General features: G+C 40.2%; 1 protein-coding gene across 1 annotated transcript in view; it reads right to left on the bottom strand.

The window, feature by feature from the left end:
- LOC127619653 (histone-lysine N-methyltransferase ASH1L-like) overlaps positions 1-20741 on the bottom strand; it is a 65780-nt gene that overhangs the window by 32533 nt on the left and 12506 nt on the right. The window contains exons 4-13 of the mRNA XM_052092611.1: positions 14290-18595; positions 7634-8363; positions 6905-7078; positions 6718-6812; positions 5613-5686; positions 4624-4669; positions 3938-4046; positions 3627-3833; positions 3149-3295; positions 13-121 (exon numbers count right to left, since the gene is read on the bottom strand). Of these exons, the coding sequence (XP_051948571.1) occupies positions 13-121; positions 3149-3295; positions 3627-3833; positions 3938-4046; positions 4624-4669; positions 5613-5686; positions 6718-6812; positions 6905-7078; positions 7634-8363; positions 14290-18595 (5997 nt within the window). The remainder of the gene's footprint in view (positions 1-12; positions 122-3148; positions 3296-3626; positions 3834-3937; positions 4047-4623; positions 4670-5612; positions 5687-6717; positions 6813-6904; positions 7079-7633; positions 8364-14289; positions 18596-20741) is intronic.

The raw sequence follows: 20741 nt of genomic DNA, 5'->3' as shown, positions 1-20741 counted from the left end.
CTGCCAACGTACCTGTTCTTCTGTGTTGAAGGAGTGGAAGTTGTAGTCGTATGTCAGCTCGGTTCCACTGTTCATGTCTTTAAGAGCAAACAGACCAATACGGTACACTCCATTCACTGACCTGAGAGAGAGAGATTCCTGATTTAAACTCAACATTCAACCTGAGTTTAATTTCTAAAACCAACTTATAAAACAGACTGTTCCAGCTCTACAGTCTAATCAGATAAGCCATGGTCAAAGCTGCAGAATAGCCAATCTATGCATTCAATTTATATTAATGTGCTAAGTCGTTTGGAAACAGTTACATTTAGGTTAATAAACTATTTTAATTGGCTTAAGATTTTTTTTAGAGAGATTATGATTATAAATGTTAATACATTTAATTATTGCTAAGGTAAGCATTTCTATTATAACTTATTCTTAGGGTTAGGGGTTTGTAATAGAGCACAATGAATAGAACACACTTTTTAAAAAGTTATTTTGACTTGATACGGCATCTTAGAAATGCAGTGTTCCTGTGCAAGACATTGAAAAAAACAGCAAGATGTGGCACAATGGTAAAAGATGTCAGTCAAGTGCATGTTTACATAAAAACAATTATAAAATTGAGGAAAACTGATATATTTGTGCCGATTGTTGCTTTTTGCCACTGTTAGTCATTTGCTAATAAAAAACTTTTTTTCTTTCTCCATGCTACTCTGTGGCTGCCGCTTGAGGACTCTACATTTAAACATGTAGTTCTGCAATAACAGCAGCCTCTTGAGAATTTAAATACATCTACACACACACACAAAAAAAAAACAATCACTGATATATATTGGGGATTTGCTGTATTGAAATCTTTCATCATTGACATTTTACATGCATATTTTTATCCTCAATTCAATGCATTTTTTTTGTTGTTTCAAATTGAAGCAAGGGCATGCAAAAAATATTAAATAGATAAATAAATCAAATAAAAGCAACTAAATAAAAACATCCCCTGTCAGCACATACAACGTGTCTCCAACTTCATTGTGAATAAAGGTGGTACTCCAAGCTTGAATTGCTCAGATGGGAGGAATATTCATTTTTACAGTCCGGGGACATGATTAATTATTTATATAATTAATCGCACTGAATTAACATGTTAAATTGACAGCCCTAATATATATATATATATTAGTCATCTGGTGAATAAATATATATGCTGTAAAAAGCTAAATTTAGTTAATACTTAAATATAGACCAAATATAAATTGTTTTATGATTATAATTGGTATTTTGGTTAAACAAAATCCAAACTACATCTGGGATTTTATTCATTTTGGATTCTTGTAGCCTCAATGTCTGTGCCTGTCATAGTAAGGAAAGACTAAGATTTTTTTTTTATAATTAATTCTATAAATAGATCATGAAATCTATTGTCTGATTTATAGGTTATCAGCCATTTCCACCACCTCAGGCTATGTACACATTAATCCAGATACATATGAAAACACTCTGTGTCAATACTAGTGTTAGTATACCCTTACTGCAAATGAATAGATAAATAAATAAAAATTGCAGTTTCACTTTCAGACTAAAACGCAATTGTCCACGTGTTCCATCGCTGGACAGCATTTCCGAGTAAACTTCCTTTTGCATTTGAAAGAATGCAACATGAAGGTTGTACAAAGTAACATTTTCTTTAACAATGCTATCAAAGGGGGGCCTGGGTAGCTCAGCGAGTATTTACGCTGACTACCACTCCTGGATTCGCAAGTTTGAATCCAGGGCATGCTGAGTGACTCCAGCCAGGTCTCATAAGCAAACAAATTGTCCCAGATGCTAGGGAGGTTAGAGTCACATGCGGTAACCTCCACATGGTCATGATTAGGGGTTCACGCTCTCAATGGTAAGTTGTGAGTGGATTGCAGAGTGTAGCATGAGCCTTCACATTCTGTGAGTCTCCGCGATGTCATGCACAGCGAGTCACGTAATAAGATGCGTGAATTGTCTCAGAAGCGGAAGGCAACTGAGACTTGTCCTCCACCACCCAGATTGATGTGAGTAACCGCGCCACCACGAGGACCTACTAAGTAGTGGGAATTGGGCATACCAAATTGGGAGAAAAGGGGATAAAAAAAACAAACAAACAATGCTATCAAAGTGGATATCAGGCAAAACAGCGCCGCTACAACATGAGGTGACATCTTGATTGTTTCAGGTTGAATGGACCACATGACAAAAATATGTAATTGTTTTCAGATATCTCAATTTCCCCAGTCCACACTACAATAGGAAGAGGCATTTTCAAATGTATCCAATTGGGATAGCTTTTTCGAAAAGCTCAGTTTTTACTGTCAAAATGCAGTATCAATGTGGACGGAAGGCCAAAACGTAGAAATGAAAGACAAAAGCCTCGAAATGAATAGGACCAAAGCTATCAGTATGTCAGGCAACATTAAGAATCATGGCCTTGACATTAAACAGTTAGGCCTACACATTATGCAATAAGGTAGAATGAGGACCATTTGGCACAGATGTGTGTGCATAGGGCTGGGTATCGAGTACATTTTAGGCACCGACCGAATTGCCTATAAACAATCGAGTATCAAAAAATATCTTGTCGTTCTGTACCAAATTTCGATACCTAAGGGGTTAATCTTGTCAACGTCAGTGATAAGCATGTAGCATGCTAGATGTGCCCAAATCTAGAAGTGCCGGTGATTGGCTGTGTTTAGGCATCAAGGAAAAATACTAGTTTATGCTGGTTACGCCAATAGATGATCCGCCACCATCCAGCTGACAAATACCCTCTAGTGTGTGAGTGTGTGTGTGTGTGAGTCAGAAAGAGCAAAAAGTAGCCCGAGAGAAAGAGAAATGGAAAAATATTAATTATCTGTAGACTATGTGTGACACCAGGAATGGCAAAAGGTATCCAGTCAAATACTAAAATAAAACCCCTTCCCCCACTTAATTATTGAACATAACCATGGATTTTCATAATGAAACACTATCTGAGGTTCTCAGGATAAAGTAATTGCTTATTCAGTGTTTGAGGTTCTCCACATTGCCAGTGACTCACCATTAAAAATGACCTTTCTGTTTCTGTACTCATCGGTAACTGATGGGATTTTATTGGCTTACTTCATCAGTGACTCATCAATGGTCTCATTTCACTTACCATTTCTGCATCTCACAGTTGGGTTCGCAACTGTGGTTGATGAAGCGGGCCTCGTTTCCCATGCGGTAGCTGTCGATGACCATACCACTGTCCAGATTCAAACAGTATTGACCACTGTGTGAGAAGTACTGCTCCATCATGCGACTCCTAAACATGGGAAGAGACCACTTGAATGTTCTGGTAAATCTTAAATTCATGTTTTTTGTTTTTGTCTTAACCAGCTGCAATGAACACAAGCAATGCACAACAGGACAATTTGTTGGTCGCTAGGTTTCTATTTCTGTTGTGTCAACCTAGGTAGCCCAGCCCACAGTAAAAACTCACTGGTCTAAATTCCTGCTCCACATCCACATTTGTTCTGATTGGTTGTGATTTAGTGAGGAAAAATTACTTTTTGTATTGTGCCTGGTTAGGACAGGACTTTTTCCAATGGAAAAATGTGAATTGGCTTTATACAAGTTGTGTTTGAGCCACTTACCTAAACTCCTGTTCGCTGACCACCTCTCCCAGGTACTCGATGATGAATTGGCCAGAACGTAGGGGTTCCTTGGTGCGGATGCCCCAGCCCTTCCCCTCCGCCCGGAAGCGCTCGAGACACTGTACCCACTCGTGCCTCTGGATATGTTGGTTATCACAATGATCGCCGCATGGACACGTACTCGGAGAACACTCAGCAAAGATCATCCTGAGACAGATAGGAAAGCAATAGGATCAACTTTATGAACTATAACAGCATCAATCGGTAAGCAGAAGAGTAGATATAAGCCTTTTTGGTATTTAAGCATTTACCTGTTAAGGCAGTCATCCTGACAGCCCATATCAGTGTGGTCTTCAGGCGGCCTGCAGTTACAGGTAGTGGCTTCATAGCCGGAAAGAGGCTTCACATCCACATAAACATCTAAAAAGTCAAATATAACTCTTCAACTTTGAAAGATACAATCACATAAGCAAAAAGAAAAGACACAATACACACATAAAAATATATCTTATTTGGCACAAATTCTAAGGCAGCACCGGCAGCAAAGTATCATTCTCAGATAAGTCCCAGAATATTCTGAGAAGAGGTCAGTGAAAAAATGTATCCAAGTTATCATTAGTGTTTTCAAGTGTTTTTTATTTATGTACATATTTGTGCTTAACAATAATATTCAACATAACAATGCCAAACTCAAATACTAAAATAAATTAATGCAAGTAGCAGTCATGCAAGTGAGTGATGGTTAAAGAGTTGATGCCTATGTAGAGTGTTCCAATCAGTCACTAATGTAGCTTTCTACAGACAGTAGACAGAGAAGCTGTTCACTATGTTTTGAAATGGAGTCACTGTTTACAAAAACAAGAGAAGAGTAGCCACAAAGGAATCAACAACCCTAAATACTCCTATCAAATGAGTATATTTTTGGAAACTTCATGTACAGCATTACAACTCTCATGACCACGCAGGTAGTGATTTAGACTAATGCAAATCTTCTTACTGGATCTGATCTTCTTGTAGAGAGGCACATCAGGTCTCTTGTATAGCTAAAAAACAAAACAAGTAACTTTTGTCAGCTAAAAACAGTTGAATGCAAGACAGTCAGAAAGATAATGCTTATCCCATACTGTTCCTGTTGTGAAAGCCAAGTTACAGCAAAGTTTTCTGTTCTTTAACTCTTTCCCCGCCAAACACGGAATTTTCCGTGTTTTATGAAAAAACGCTTCCCCGCCAAACACGGAATTTTCCGGGTTTCCGTGTTTTAGGTGTTATACGGTAAGGAAGACCCCTGCGCATGTTTTGAAAGAGTACGCAACTCTTTGATCAAAGAAACAGACTGCGATCGTCTCAAACATGAAGAAGTGGAGTATGAGAAGCTCAAAATATCAGACATAAAAATGCCTTTTTCTCAGCTTTTTGTCTGAAATGTTGTTTTTTGACAAAACCGACCTCTGTTCAAGTCGCAATAAAAAAAGAACAAATGAAGATAAAATAAAATCGTTTTTTTTAACCTAAAAGCAGAGGCTCAGATCTTTATTGTGATATATAGCATCTTCATATATTCATGGAAGAAAATATTCTGCGGGCCATTCAAGTTTAGCGAAAATCGTCAAAAACCCTGGCGGTGGCTGGCAACTTTTTTTTAAAAACGCTGGCGGGGAAAGAGTTAAAGGGCTAGTTTAGTCTGAGAATGAAAATTCTGTCTGTTCAAAATTACTTTCTTCCATGGAACACAAATGGAGATGTTAGCCTCAGTCACCATTCACTTTCATAGCATGGAAAACCAAATTTATGAAAGTAAATTGTGACTGAGGCTAACATGCTAAACATTTCCTTTTGTTATACAGAAGAAGAAAATATAGGTGTAGAACAACACAAGGGTGAGTAATGACTTTCATTTTTGGGTAAACTACCCCTTTAACCTCCCTTAAAAAGTAAATAAAAAATGCAGCTATCCAATAAATGAAACATTTGGTTCTAAAAAGCTACCTGATCATGTTTCCAAAGCCACAGGATGTCATAAGGCAGCTGGAAATCGACACGTTTCTGTCTCAAGTATTTCCCTGGACAAACACAGAAGACAAATTGCAGTTATTAATTCAATCTCTTTACACTTTAATCTGAGGCTGCACTATTTCAATATTGAATCAATTAATCACCTCATAACTCAAACCATAACTACTCAGCCTGATAGCCCATGAGGACATATATAATCAACTGGTTATAAATGACAACGGATGTCATATACCAATACAATCCAACTTATTCATGGAAATAATAGTCTTTTAAAATCTATGTATAAATATTCACTGTAATGTTAAAAGCTGAATGTTACATTTAAATTGTCAAACAAACTGCAATTCGATTTTATGCACTATTAATTGAGATACGAGGCTGTCATGACTCAACATTGGTATGCTAACACAGTGTCCTAAACAGGTGCAATGCAATATGTTTCTAGTAAAAGTTAGTTTATTATTGTACATTTTTTTATATCGATTTTATTTTTAGTTATTTTCTGTCAACACTGAATGCGATACTGCTGTGTGACGTGACAATAACAGCCAATCAGAACATGTCCGAGGTTCAATATACAGCTATGTGGAGCAGGATTTTGGACCATTTTTATGTCCGTCTGAGCTGTATTTAAATTGTTTTTCTATGTAAACATGCGTTAGACAGACGTCTATGACCATTGCAGCACGTCTTGTCTCTTTATTCCAGTGTCTTGCACAGGAATGCAGGGTTTCTTAGATGCGGTGTGAGGTTAAAAATAACAGAATTTTTTATAAAACATGTCTTGGGACACCTGCGTTCCGTTCTATTCGATGCAAAGCTTCTAGCTTTTTTTGTTTTAGCGCAACAACGCATTAAATAGCCCCTAAGCGATCAACCAAATGCCCTGCCACTCAAAGCTGGCCGTGGTCATGGCTCGTTAGTACAAAAACTCAGATTTACATGGAAGAAAAAGCTTATATGGCTTGTCGCTGTATCACGGTTGTGCCTAGACATGGTGCAAAAGGTCATGAAAAAGGCAAGCTATATTTTACAAAAGGTCATGAAAAAGACAAGCTATATTTCCCAACACACTTACCAACATGAATGGGAGCTGGAAGAAGGCCATATTCATGTTCACCTGGAGTGTATTCCAACTTCTCCTTTTTTAACTGTAGCAGCTGACTGCGAGGCCTGATGGGGAGAAAGAGAGATTAAGTTTATTTACCTGGGACACACATTTTATATAAAGTCCTACTGATGAACAGTATTGCTTTTCTCCTTACTCATCAGTCTTGTACACATCAGAGTAAAGCCCTGCTTTCTGGAACTTCTTTTTGGGTGGCCTAGCAGCTCTCTTTTCCCGTTGGCTGGTCACTGACGTGTTTGGGGCTTGTTTTAGTGAAGTGGGGGCTGTGCAATCTGGGGTGGACTGGCTATCAGGTTTTCCCTCCAGTGCACTGCCAAGTAAAAAACATTAATTCACTATGAGAGTGAGAGTTCTGTGACTTTAAAATCAACAATAAACAGCATCTACAACCCATTTCACTTTTGTAATATGACGTTTTTCCTGGAAATGAATTGGAACATGAACAGTTTCCAGTCAAATGGTTTTTGGTGGGGATGCAAAGATTGAAGGTCAAGTTCTCCCTTGAGAACATCTTGACATATCCCAGTGGTACTGTAATATAATGGTGCCACCACACATTCTATTCTGATGCTTCTTTTTCAAATTTGTCTGTTTTTGTTTCTGTTACTGCCATAATTTGTATTAAATTAAACAACATTGAATTACTGCATTAAATATTTGCAACATTTCTGGCAAGGTAAGACAAACATGTTTTATAGGGATGTTCCGATACCATTTTTTTTGAGTGCGAGTACCAATACTTTTTGAGCTTGCATGCTCATTTGTCTTCACTTTGTTGGGAAAATTAACTGCACAATTGATCTTGATATATTGTGAAGAACATGAATTTGTTTAACGTAGTAAATTGTAAGTAATAAAAGCATACCTGGGAAAACAATGCATTTCTTCCTGCATCAACCATCCCTTCCCACCTTCTGTTGTTGTTTTTGGCATAATTTCCTCCTCTCTAGCTGCTGACCGCTCTTCCTCTTCTACCTCTTCTTCTCTCTCCTCCTCTAGTTCCTCTTCTTCCTCATTACCTCCATCTGTCTCTCTCTCCCAACATTTTCGCTTACGTCGCTTTCTGCGATGGCTCTGTACCACTGACTCAATGGCATCAACCACAGTGTCTTCCTCCCACAGCGAACCTTCTCTGTGCCTGTCGTGTGCCAGGTGACTCTCTGGTTCAGACGGTTGTGGTGGAGGTGATGGAGGAGGTGAGGGCAGTGGGTGTTTGCGGGGACGCCCTGGACCCCGTTTTTTCACCACATTGTTTCCTGTGCGTGCTTGTCTCTGGAGCCTCTTTGCGCGGAGGATCTTATTGACATGGTGCAGGTTGTTTTTGTGAGAGGGGGTAGCTAACCGATGGGAGTGGTGGGAAGGGGAAGAGTCAAAGCATGCAGGCTGGGAGGAGCATGTTGAGGGACTGGCCTGGCGGCTGGAGGGGCGAAGAGGTGCCCCGTTTCCAGGCTGGTCAAGAGTGCAATGAGAGAGGCAAGAGGAAGAGTGAGACAGGGATAGAGGAGGATGGTGGTAAAGGTGGTGTCGGTGGGGACCATCAGAAACCTCAGAGACACTGGATTGGCCACCACGGTTCTGCATGCCAGATACATTCCCTATGAGACAAGAAAATCAATAAATACAGAGGGTTGAGTGGCTGTCTTCGATAGCGGCTTGATAATTACTTATTCTGCATTCATAGAAATAATACTGCCCTAAAAAAAGTCCAAATGCAGCAAGTCCAACAACACTTGAAACGGAGAAAAATCTGAGACTATTTTAAAATGTGACGGAGCACTGGTGTTAAAATGAATAGGAGAAATGGGAATGCCCAATATGGCGGATGCTAAAAAGGAAGTCCCGCCTTGCAGGTAAAAGAGCAAATCACCTTGTATACAGATATAGATACTGCCTGTCAGTTAACTCGAGAATGCGCATGCGTATTAGCTGGACCAGTCTGAAAAATTTTGTTTTTTAGCGTGTTTCAAGATAAACATGCACAATTTATGATACCATTGCTGACAAGATTTTACTGCTGATTTGAAATATTTTTGTATTTATCATAATCTTGACCAAACATTTTGAAGATTTAATTCTTTCCCCATTCAAGTAGCTGTACTTTAATGCCACTTGTATTCATAGAAAATAGCTGCCCGGGAGCGTTCCAAAGATAGCTGCTGAGTGGGCTGACTTGAATTGAAGTTGACTTTGGAAAAATAGCCTCAAAGTTACTTGGATTTAGCATGGATTTTGTAGTTAATGCAGTTTCCATTCCATTTCAAACATACACTGCCTGGCCCACAAAAAAGTATCATACTCTAATATTTAGTTGGACCGCCTTTAGCTTTGATTATGCCGCACATTCGCCATGGCATTGTTTCGACAACCTTATGCAACTTCACAACATTTATTTCCATCCAGAGCTGCATTCATATTTGGCTGAGATTTTGTATTGATGACGGGAGAGTCGAACCGCTCCGCAAAGTCTTCACCAGCACATTTTAGAGACTTTCTATGGGGTTAAGGTCAGAACTCTTTGGTGGCCAAATCATGTGTGAAAATGATTCCTCATGCTCCATAAACCACTCACAATTTGAGCCTGATGAATCTTGGAATTGTCATTCTTTTCCATGACCATGGGATACGTCTTTTTTTATCCAAAGCGACTTACAGTGCACTTATTACAGGGACAATCCTCCTGGAGCAACCTGTAGTTAAGTGCCTTGCTCAAGGACACAATGGTGGTGGCCGTGGGGATCGAACCAGCAACCTTCTGTTTACCAGTTATGTGCTTTAGCCCACTACACCACCACCACTCCTGTTAGGCACTTCAGTAAGCTACACACTGCATCAGTTTGGGTTAAAAGAATTGTTGCTAGCTGAAACATATTAATCACTGCAATAATGATCTAATCACAGGATCTTAAGTATCTGCTTATTTAAATAAAAAAACTTTAGTTGAAGTTTAGTTGAGCCAAATTAGTCCATCACAGGAAAGTTTAGAGAAACAAATAAAACTTAAACAAAACAGACTGTGTAATGTATATATTTACTGCCCTATTTGGTTTGCTTTGGACACAGCAATATTTAATGCAGATAACAGCATCTTGAAACTGACTTACAATCAGAGGTTGCACTAGAAAGAATCTTTATCTTTCACTCTGATGAACTGAGTTGTAAAATTTCTGTCATGGTCTATTTTTAATCGGTCATCATATTTTCCGGAATATAAATCACATTTTTTTTTTCCATCATCTGAAAGGTCCTACAATTTATAATCCAAAGCGAGTTATTTACATAATTTATACTTGTATGATGTTGGCCGGTCAAACACACGAACAGCAAAACAAATACGCTTACACACAAACAGATTAATACATCAGTCACAGAGTTCTGTCAGTGAACAAGATAAATAGCACATAGCAAAGAGGGTTGCAAATATCAGAAATATCCACAGATAGATGCTAATAAATGAATATAATACAACAAGTGTATTGTTTTACTCTGCTGTTTATTTGTATAAAGCATAGAGTTAAATATGTAACAGATGTGGCTTATGTGTCACGTTTTTTTTCATGACACATAAACAGAATATGAAAAACTGTTACACACGATTACTTAAAGCAGGTGCTCCAAATTAAAACAAGGCCAAATACTGTGTGATGCGTAGATCCTGAAGTAATCTTTTTCCGGAGCGTGTCTTGATATCCGAGCGGCTGATGGCAAGTCGGTTGGCTTTTCCTGGTTCTTAGTGCCTGCCGCATACAACCTCTGTCAGTGCCACTTATGCATGTTTTTTTCCTCTCAACATGATATTGACCAGGTGCGACTTTATTTCCGGAAAATACGGTACTTGTTTTCCTTTTATAAATACTGTGACTGCATTCAAGGGAGTAGCATCCTTTATAATGGTATATACATGACAGCTGATTTATAATATATTTTTGATTCCCCAAACTCGAGTCACACACACAAACTGATGCACTAGGTTTAAATTAGGGCTGCAACTTACGATTATCTTTGATTAATCGGATAAAAAAAACTTTTATTTCCTATATTTTATTACAAAATAAATAAAATAAAAAACAGAAACGATAAAGGGCGTAAGGATTTGGTTCGATTTACATTACTGAATTCATGATTCTATACTCTCACAAAACTTTAACCAAAGCCAAAATCATGAAAAGTTTTAATTTATTAGTAGTACTATTATTAATTTCAGTACATATGCAAAACAGTTCCTTTCATTACTTGTAAAACTTTGTAGAACAAAAAATACTGTTTATTAAAGTGTAAAATCATTCATCAGAATGGAGTGGGACAAAAAAAAACAAAAAAAAAAACATCAGCCCAGCAGTGGGCAATGGTGATACCAGGATAGAAATATTAACAATTCTGCCCAGCTGAAAAAAAAAAAAGAATAATTATGTTAGATACTTATGCATGTAAAATGTCAATGATTACATACATTAAGTATTTTAAATTAATATTGTAGGTTTTAAAGTAGTATTGTCGCCGATTACATTTTTCTAAACTATTATTTTCAAAAATATTTTTTTGTTTGCTATGGTATAAATTTACTGGTGAAATCAAACATTATATTTGGCATTATCAAGAGGACTATCAAATATCAGGACCCTTAGAATTTGTATGCATTATAATCAGCATTATATACAGTACAGCCATCTGTAAACGCAGTGCAGAATCATTCTAGTACTGAAAAGTCTCATCCCGTATTACTCATTGTATGTACTCACTGTCATTGATTACAAGCACTTATTTATATTTATACTTATATAACGATTTAAAACACTTTTAACCGCACACTTTGACTTCTGAGACATCAATGAAAGCTGCACAATTGATTACATTGAAACTGAAACCACGGCATGATGTTGCACAAGTTTAATCAAAACGAATACGCTCCCTTTCTCCATTGCAATCAGTTTAATTGACGTGGATGCGCACGCTTATTCAGTGAAGTTTAACGGAGACTTGCATGTGGTAAAAAACAAACAATTTGGCGAAATATGTGGAACGATGATTTCCATTATTTTATCAATTAGTTGATGCAGCCATAGTTTAAATCATTTTCTTGTTTCTTTTTTTATCGGACAAAATGACAGAAAGCATTTCTTGGAATTCATTTCTTGAAAACTATGACATATTTGTTTTCATGTGATGCGGTCATGTGATCCATTCAACCCAAAACAATCAAGATGGCGGCCCATGTTTTAGTGGTGTTGTTGTTGTTCCTGCTATCCACTTTAGTAGTGTTTTTCAAAGATAAATGTTACTTTGTTCAACCTTCATTTTGCATTCCTTCGAAGGTAACTGGAAGTTTACTTGGAATTGCTGTCCAGCGGCAGAACACGAGGACAACTGTGTGTCAGACCATACATGGAAATGATGCAAAGTGACGCTTGCATTCTTTTTTCCTTGCTTGGGCAGTAAGAGGATTTGATCATTTTCAGATGTTTCAGTGTGGACTAGCAACTTTTGGAAAACGTTTGAAAATGGCAGTGTGGACAGTGTTTCAAAAAGAAATGCAGTTTACAAATGTATCAGGAATATTGTGGATGTCGTCTAAGTGACAGAATGAGGACTGGGGCATCATTTATAAAATTAATAATCAACACCCTTATCTATAATCCAATTTATCCATTTACCTCCTGATCTCCTAATGGACAAATTCCGAAGAAGCAGAAAATAACTATCTTACAGATTCAGCAAAAACTGCATCTTCCCAGATGTGTGTTTGAGTGTGTGCAGGGCCCCATTAGCTCTGTTTCCTCTATACTCCATTATGCCTTTAATTAACTTACTCACAGCCTAACTCCATTTCAACACAGTCTAGTCTTTTATGTTCTATTCATCTTATCCATCAGTCAAAGATCCATCCTTCCACATCTTTCCATTTCATCATCACAATTCCTCTTTCTTAACTATTTCATCACTATTTTGGCTAATTCTACTGGATATTTTACCAGTTTTATTTAAGGGTGCAGTATTTATTGGCAGCCAAATTATTATTGGCAGATAACAGAGAAAATCTAAGTATTAATATTGTATAATGATATTTTTGTAGATAAACTTCTACGGTTAATTTGCTTACGGCTGAGAATCTCTGACTGCTTGCGGCTTCTCTCCTTCAAGCAGGCACTCAGGCAGTCTAAAGCAGCAATGCCTTGAACTAATCCTCACATAGTGACGTGAGGTGGCTTAAAACACAAGTTTGTGAGTGAAACTAATGTGCTTGTTGTATTTTACGAGTCGAGACGTTTCCACCATTACTACTCTTGGCTTGAGGTATCATGTCCATAGCACAACTGCTGCAGGAGAATTACACACCGAAATGAACTACTTAGGGCTAGAGATTTGGGCTTCAATTCATCTAATAGAACCTCCTTCCAATCACTTCTTATTTACTGCCTTATTCGCATTTTACTTCAAGCATTTAATCCTTCTTTTACTCATTCTCATAATTTTCTCTCCTTCTCATGCTGCTAGTGAATTATTGGTGCAGTCAATGACCGCTGGTTGACCTCATGTCCTGAGCTGTAATCCTGGATTACATACTACACTTTGCCGTCTCACTGGGGACCCACTATGCATGAGCACATATAGACAAATACACTGTCCTTCCATCTAAGCAAGAAGCTGTAGTTAAAAAGGCCTGTAACTTCTGAGTAGGTGTGTGTGTGTGTGTGTGTGTGTTAACGTGAGATTAAAGGAATATGTAAGGAATCTAAAGTAAAAAAAACAACTGATGCTATTGGCCTTGAAGTGCAATGACAAATATTTTGCAAAGCCATTTCTCTTTTTTGCTTTTGCAATATAAAAGGAATGTGGGAGGTATTATGTATCATAGGACCTTTATTCTTTTGCATCTTTAAAAATTGTAGGATCTTTAAAAGGGACAGTTGACTCAAATAATTATTCTGTCATCATTTACTCACCCTCATGTTGTTCCAATCCCATATAACTTTGGGACAACAACCTGAGTAAATGTTGACAGAACTTTCATTTTTGGGTGAACTATCTCTTTAAAAAAAAAAGTAGCAGATTTAACTATTCCTGTGTCAGCCACTTTAAACCAATGGTCATGCAAAATTCTTTGTATGATGGCTTGACCCTGAAATCAATACAGAACACTGACTGGAAGTGCTGGAGACTAATCATAAATTTGTGGCATGCACTGAAGCAAGTGACATTCAATAAAATTTTAGCACAGAATTATGGAGGAGGCTGAGGTAAAGCTATATTTGGCAAGCGACTACACTTCACAGAATTGATCCTGCAACCTTCACAATGGCAAACTAAATTTGGGTCACCTCAGGAGGCTCAAGCACAGATTTGAATTGAGCTGCTTGAGAACAAAATGTTTTAAAAATGCAAAGGGTGTTACTTTAAACCGCGCATGGTTGTACTGCATTGCGTATGCAATTTGATTATTGATAACTAGTTAATTACAATCAAGTGGTCAATCACTATTCAATAATCTTAATTATCAGCATTAGTCCAAAAGATTTTTACACTTACCCAACTCTCTTCTCTCTGCAGATGTGGAACGATCCCTTCTCATCGTCTGGTCCAACCGCGGTAGGCTTGGACTCTCTGATGTTCCACCTTTTTTGCCACGACTTCCCCTGAAGGAGTTACGAGTTAGTGCAGATGCAAACAAGTTGGTGTGGTGGCTGGTCTCTGCCTCCTCAAGTAGGGAAGTGGCATCTTCCTCTTCACTTTCTGAGCACTCCAATTGAGTTTGTGTATGTCCTTCAGAAAATGTACCAGACCCAGAAAGAGACTGGTTTCTAGATAGTTTGGAGTAATCAGTATCAGAACTTCCAATCTTGAACCAGGAGTCAACAGGATGATGCCCCCGGCTCCCGCTACCCAAAGACAATCTTGAAGGCCCAAGACAAGACATAGAGGCCTCCTTTCGCTTGTACCGTTCTGCAGAGGATGTGGAGGAAGAAGAAGGGGAGTTGGCAGAAGCAGCAGCTGTCTGTTTGTTGGCACTGGAGTCTGCTGAGCCATCTCGACCATACCGGCAGCGCTGGAGAGACTCTACACTACCTGTTCCACTTCCTCGCTCCCCTCTTCCAGTCCCTAAACCCTCACCTCCTATATTTCTACCTACTCCACCACCTATAACTCCACCCCCATCATCACCCTCCTCTTCTCCACAGCGATCACGGTGCTTATGCCTATGCTTGTGTTTGTGGTGCCAGCCGAATGAAAGCTCGGATGACATCGCAGGGTAGAGTACTGATGAACGACCCCCACTTAAATACTCCTGCCTAAGCAGCTTATGTTTCTTCTTGTGAAATTTGGAGGGGTTGAGAAGCAGATGAGGTGGGTGATGATGATGAACATAAGAAGGTGGCGGTGGTGGAGGAAAGGAGGGTGAATGCACATGGTGCGATGGGCCAGAGTGGGGAGCCTGATGGTGGGGGTACAGGGCACTTGCTGGGGAATAACCTCGATAGTAGCCAAGTCCCAGTGGGGCAGATGAGTATGGGACACCATAAGAGGGGTGATAGAAACCTCCACTGGAAAGGGGAAAGCCTAAGCCAGGTACAAAAGGTACCTCTGATAAAGATTCTCTAAGCTTAGGTGGCCGCCCTCGTTTTTTCTTAAGGTCAGGCTTACGGACATAATGAAGTGAATCACATGGGTAGGCTGGGTGGGGTGAATAATATCCACTAAAATTAATCCTGAAAATGGTGGGCAAGAGGTCTCTATGCAGATAGTGATGGGGTGGTGGATTGGTTCCACCTCCGAGATTGCTGCTGGCCCTAGCACTACCCAAACCAGACCCACGACCCATGCCTGCTGCCCCAGAACCCTGAGCCAAGCTACTACCCAGACGGAGAGCAGGTGTGCGATGAGCAATTCGTACGTCACTTAGCTGTACACAGATCTCATCCAGCTCAGCCAGAAAGTCTGGGTCTTGCCTCCGTGAACGAAGCTGAAGGTACTTCTTCTTGCGCTTACGTTTCTGTCTTTTCAGTTTATCATAACTTGGGCAGCCATGTCCACGACGTTTGCACTTATGCTTGTGCTTTTCTTTATGCCCAACCAGTGCAGAAGATGGGGCAGCTGGGTGGGGCCTTCTTGGGTCAGGTGATGCTCTTGCTCCAAGTGGGGAGGGTGTAGGTGAGGGACGTTCCAAAAGAACTGAAGATGAGTGCCTCCTCCTACCTCTGGAGGAGAGTCCCATTCCTACTCCAACTGATGGCCCTATGACACCAGGCATTAGGAGTCCACTTGCCATTCCCTGTGGGACCCCTACACCAGGTAAGCCACTGGCACTACCTGCCTTTTCCCCACGGTCTGAGGTGCTGTTGTTGTCTGTTCCAATGCCACTGTCACTGGGTACAGTCTCTTCACTTTGTGATTCACTGACTGGGGAAGGTGTGGCTTCCTTTAGCTCACTAAGAGGAGCAGGGGACGTGGGCAACAGTGGACGAGGAGGAGAAAATTTTCGATAATGATAGTGCTGCCGGTAGTGGTGGTGGTGATGGTGGTAGCCTCGGCAAGAAGACTTCTTCTGAGATGGGTGTGTTGACGTGGAGCTTCCTACTGTGCGAGCAGAGGGGGCTGAAAAAGTTGGTGGGGGAAAGGAGAATGAGTGGTGGCCCTGATGGGAATGGCTGCAGTTTGGGTGGGATGTGAAGTGCACTGAACCAGGCTCAACAAAACTGGCATCACTAATGGGACTTTGGCCCCCACTTGACTGTGAGAGTGATGGGGAAGGAAACACCTCAGATTGGATCAACTGGTGTTGCTGGTTTTGTGAGGCCTGTGACTGGTGAAGATGGTGTGGGGATGATGTGTTTGGGGACAAGAAAGTTTCAGGAGGGGGTGTAGGAGCACCTGTGGAGGTATTACCAGATGGTTTTGGCTTACGACCCCTCCTTTTACCCATATATATTGTCCCCTTTTTGCTAACATTGATCTGGGGGCCTAATTTACTCCCAAAAGTAGCAGCAAGTGATGAAAGAGACTGCGGTGTAGCAGCCACAGGTGCTGGCATTCCACAGCTTCTGGAGCCATCCTGCTCTGGCCCTGAATTTGGCACAAGCAGTATCTGATTGAGGAACCGATTCCTTTTCAAGGTCTTCATTTTATTGATTTTGCCTATAATCGACTTCATGATGAGCTGCCCATTGCCTTTTTTACGAAAAGCTGAAGCATTCCCTGACTCAGGAGCAAGAGTTGGAGGCTGAGTTTCTTGTGGAAGAGTTGGAGGTAAACGTTTAGGACGCCCTCGCTTTCTTGGCATGGGTTTAGGAGGATTCAAGTCCACTTCAGGTTGCAAAACAGGGGGATCCTGCTCTTCTTTTGACTTAAGCATGGTGTAGACTTTTGAGGGGACCAGTTTGTTTGGGGGACGGCCTTGTGCAGTTGCATCTAACCGAGGCATTTTGGACTTGGGACGTCCCCTCTTCTTCAGTGGAGAAGAAAAAAGTTCTGTAACAACAGGGGGTACACGATTAGCATTAGGAGGCCGTCCCACAGGCCGACGAATAGGGGATGAGGGGGCAAGACCTAAAGGCAAAAGTGCAGTGGGTGTCTGATGGTTAGAAGCAGCTTCTTGTAATGGTTTCTGGGTGCGACTGACCACCTTAGTCCAGCGAGGTCGTCGTCCTCGCCGCTTCTTAAGAGGCTTAGAATCCTGTTCGGCTGGTGATGCAGGAGATATAGCCCCAGTGTCATCACATAGTGGAGGTGGGCTCCTGCTGGCACCATAAGAATTAGAAGGTGAACTAGTGCATTTGGAGGAGTCTGGGCTTAAGCTCTTACCCCTCTCACCTCGGAGAGATGACAGAGAACATCTTTCTTTAGCATCCTGCTTCCCTAGAATGGCTGGAGTGGAGCCCTTACTTAAATCTCTAGGACTGTCCATGTCTTTGTCACGCTCTTTGTCTTTCTCAGAAAACTCCTCTATTTGGGAGGGGCTTGCTCTTGGCCATGATCCTAGGGAGCCTTGCAAACCAATGTGACCACCAGCGTTTCCTATCCTCTCTATGGAGGAGGATGAAGAGGAGGAAGTAGGTAAAGAAAGAGAAGGCATGGAGAAAGAATGAGATGGGCAATGCCCAAGACGAGACAGAGATTTAATTCCATTGGTGGAACTGTTGTCAGTGCTATAATTTGTGGTTGTTGTCAAACGACTACTGCTATGAGACAGTGCAGTACTAGTGGTGGTGGTTGTGCTGCTGTTGTTGCTAGTAACCCCTTTTGAAAGTCCATCTGATTCCTCTTTTCTAGAGGTCACAGATACTTTCTCCAGGATACTGTCTTTGTTTTTGGACCCATAAGGGCGACCTGGGGGCCGTGAGACAGGTGGTGGTGGGGCAAGGTGCCCTGCCCTGGAATAGGTGTTCCTATTGGCCATAGCCCGTTCTGGGCGCTGCAGATTAGAAATCAAGGGAGGTGAGCTACTTTGTGCTGGAGCTGGCGACACCTTCCGAGCTTTCGGTTTAGGGCACTTTGAAGGCGGGCATGTAGCTATGAGCTGAGCAAGTTTCTCTGTGACCGTAGGAGCACCCCAGGCTGGCACCCCTCTTTCTTGTTCCTTCTGCCCATCATCATAATTGCACTGAGGATTTTTTAGGATCCCGTCCGTTTTGGGGTCCTGTGGTGATGCTGCAGCTGGGGATTTTGTTGGTGGTGATAGGGCAGGGGCAGAGTTGCTTTGTGGAACGTGGCTTTTCTTTCCAGAGGAGTGTGATTTGCTTTCTGTCACAGGGTGATGAAGGTTAAGGGGTCTCTCTGAAGAGGCGACAGATTTTACATCAGCCTTTCCCTCTGACTTACAGGCAAGTTTTGGAAGCCCCTAAATGTAAAGAAGAAAATATGGTTTATGAGCCACAGCTACATTATAACACACCATTAAAACGATAGTTCACCCAAAAACTCGTTCTTCCTTTGGAACACAAAAGGAGATGATTGGCAGTTAGCCTCAGTTACCATTCACTCGTATTCTATAGACCAGGGGCATTGGCACACGGAGAGGTAATTACTGGCATGCCAGCAACAGGGAGAGAGGAGTAGACCATTTTATTTAAATGAAATTCCACACCTGCATTCCAATCTACATCTTGATGTAATCCTGCCGCATATTTTCATGAGCTGAATTGGAGACTAAAGTTAAAATGTGACAAAGACTGCAGTATGCCCAACAGAATCGTGCAGCATGTACAACTTATTCATACATCACGTATGCAAATGCGCCCACTTTGCTTCGGTCAGGCTACAAGAATGACAGCCAACATTCTGTGTTTCATGTTTCTTTTTGCTTTCAGAACAGCACATGTTGCAATAAGGAAAAGACCACTATTAATCCTTGGGATTTCCAACCCAGCATCAGGTGCACACTCCTAAAACCAGTCACACTCAAAATTACATAAAAAAAATTTGAAAAAGAAAACATACAAATCTGAATCTAATAAAAATATAAATTAATCCCGGAAATAAAGTTTTTTGATTTTGGAGGTGCGATTCACTAAAAATGGCTAAATAATTTATCTGCTTTTGATGCAGCAATGGATTGCAAGCGCAGTGTGAGTCTCATCACACTTTAGTAGTGAATAGTCGCCAATTCAACTGATGAAAACAAGCTGCGTGATCATGAGGAAGGATTACATCAAGATGTAGATAGAAAAACTTCATACAAGTAATATAGCCTGCTCCACTTTCGCTGTTGATTGCGTGCTAGTAATTAGTGTGATTTTTGAAGAAAGTCATATGACATAATATAAGAAATATTTACAGTTGCACAAAATTTCGTGATCAGTAATCAAATAAGCAAATTTGTGACATTAACTGTAACTCATTTTGTACAAATGGACAGGTTTTCTTTCATTAAAGCATTTAAGATGCTCTGTGAAAATTCACATGCAGGATCATGATTAGATAATAATCATCGGGTTTTCAGTCAAACTGTTATACTGATAATATCATTTGTAAATATTAAATTAGAAAAATGCAAAATAGAAACATTTTCACAAGTGGACTCAAACTTCGGAAAATCACATACATGCACATATATATAAACAGCTCTGGAAAAAATTAAGAGACCCCTCCAAATGCTTCTTAAATCAGTATCTCTACACAGGGGGGACTGGCCATAGGGAGAACTGGAATTATTCCCAGTGAGCCGGCCGAGAAACGGGGCGAACTAGCCACGATAAACTGAACGTGACATTGCTGGCTGAAGAGGGCTGCAAAACGGCACCGCGATATTCCATTCCAGTGTCTAATAAATTCCTGCTTGAATCTTTGTGCCAGGAGTGGCATAAAGTCAGCAATGTGAAAGACTGATGGAAAGCGTGCAAAGACACATGAAAGCTAGGATTGAAAATCAGGGTTATTCCACCAAATATTGATTTCTGAACTCTTCCAAAGTTAAAACATTAGAATTGTGTTGTTAAAAAATGAATATGAACTTGTTTTCTTTTAATTATTCTAAGTCTGAAAACACGGCATCCTTTTTTTTTTTTTACCAGTTGTCATTTTCTACAAATAAATTCTCTAAATGACATCGGGAAGATCACTTTCAATTGAAATTAGCCCGGGGGGAATCAGCATCGGCACAGCCATTAACCAGGAAAATAAAAAATGGCACTCCATGTCAAAACGTTGACAGTCCCCTGCTATAGACAAAAGATGTAATGAAAGTGAATGGTGACTGAGGCTAACATTCTGCTTAACATCTCCTTTTGAGTTTCATGGGAAAAGAAAGTCATATGGATTTAGAACAATATGAGGGTGAGTAAATTAAAATTATAAGCAGTATAAGGAACACACTCATTGGAAAATGTTCTGAATTCTACCTTTTCTACAAAAAATGTTTATTACACATTAAAAAATATATTTTTCCATAGAGAAAATTAGGAAAAGACTGAAGAGACTAAGATTAAGAGAATGTGGGAAGATTTGCAAAGCTTGTTTATCTGATGAAACCACACAATGGAAAGTAG

The sequence above is a fragment of the Xyrauchen texanus genome, chromosome 26, assembly GCF_025860055.1.
Source record: "Xyrauchen texanus isolate HMW12.3.18 chromosome 26, RBS_HiC_50CHRs, whole genome shotgun sequence".
In the NCBI taxonomy this organism is placed as follows: domain Eukaryota; kingdom Metazoa; phylum Chordata; class Actinopteri; order Cypriniformes; family Catostomidae; genus Xyrauchen; species Xyrauchen texanus.
Note: the sequence above shows the minus strand (reverse complement) of the source record. Positions and strands in the feature narration are given on the sequence as shown.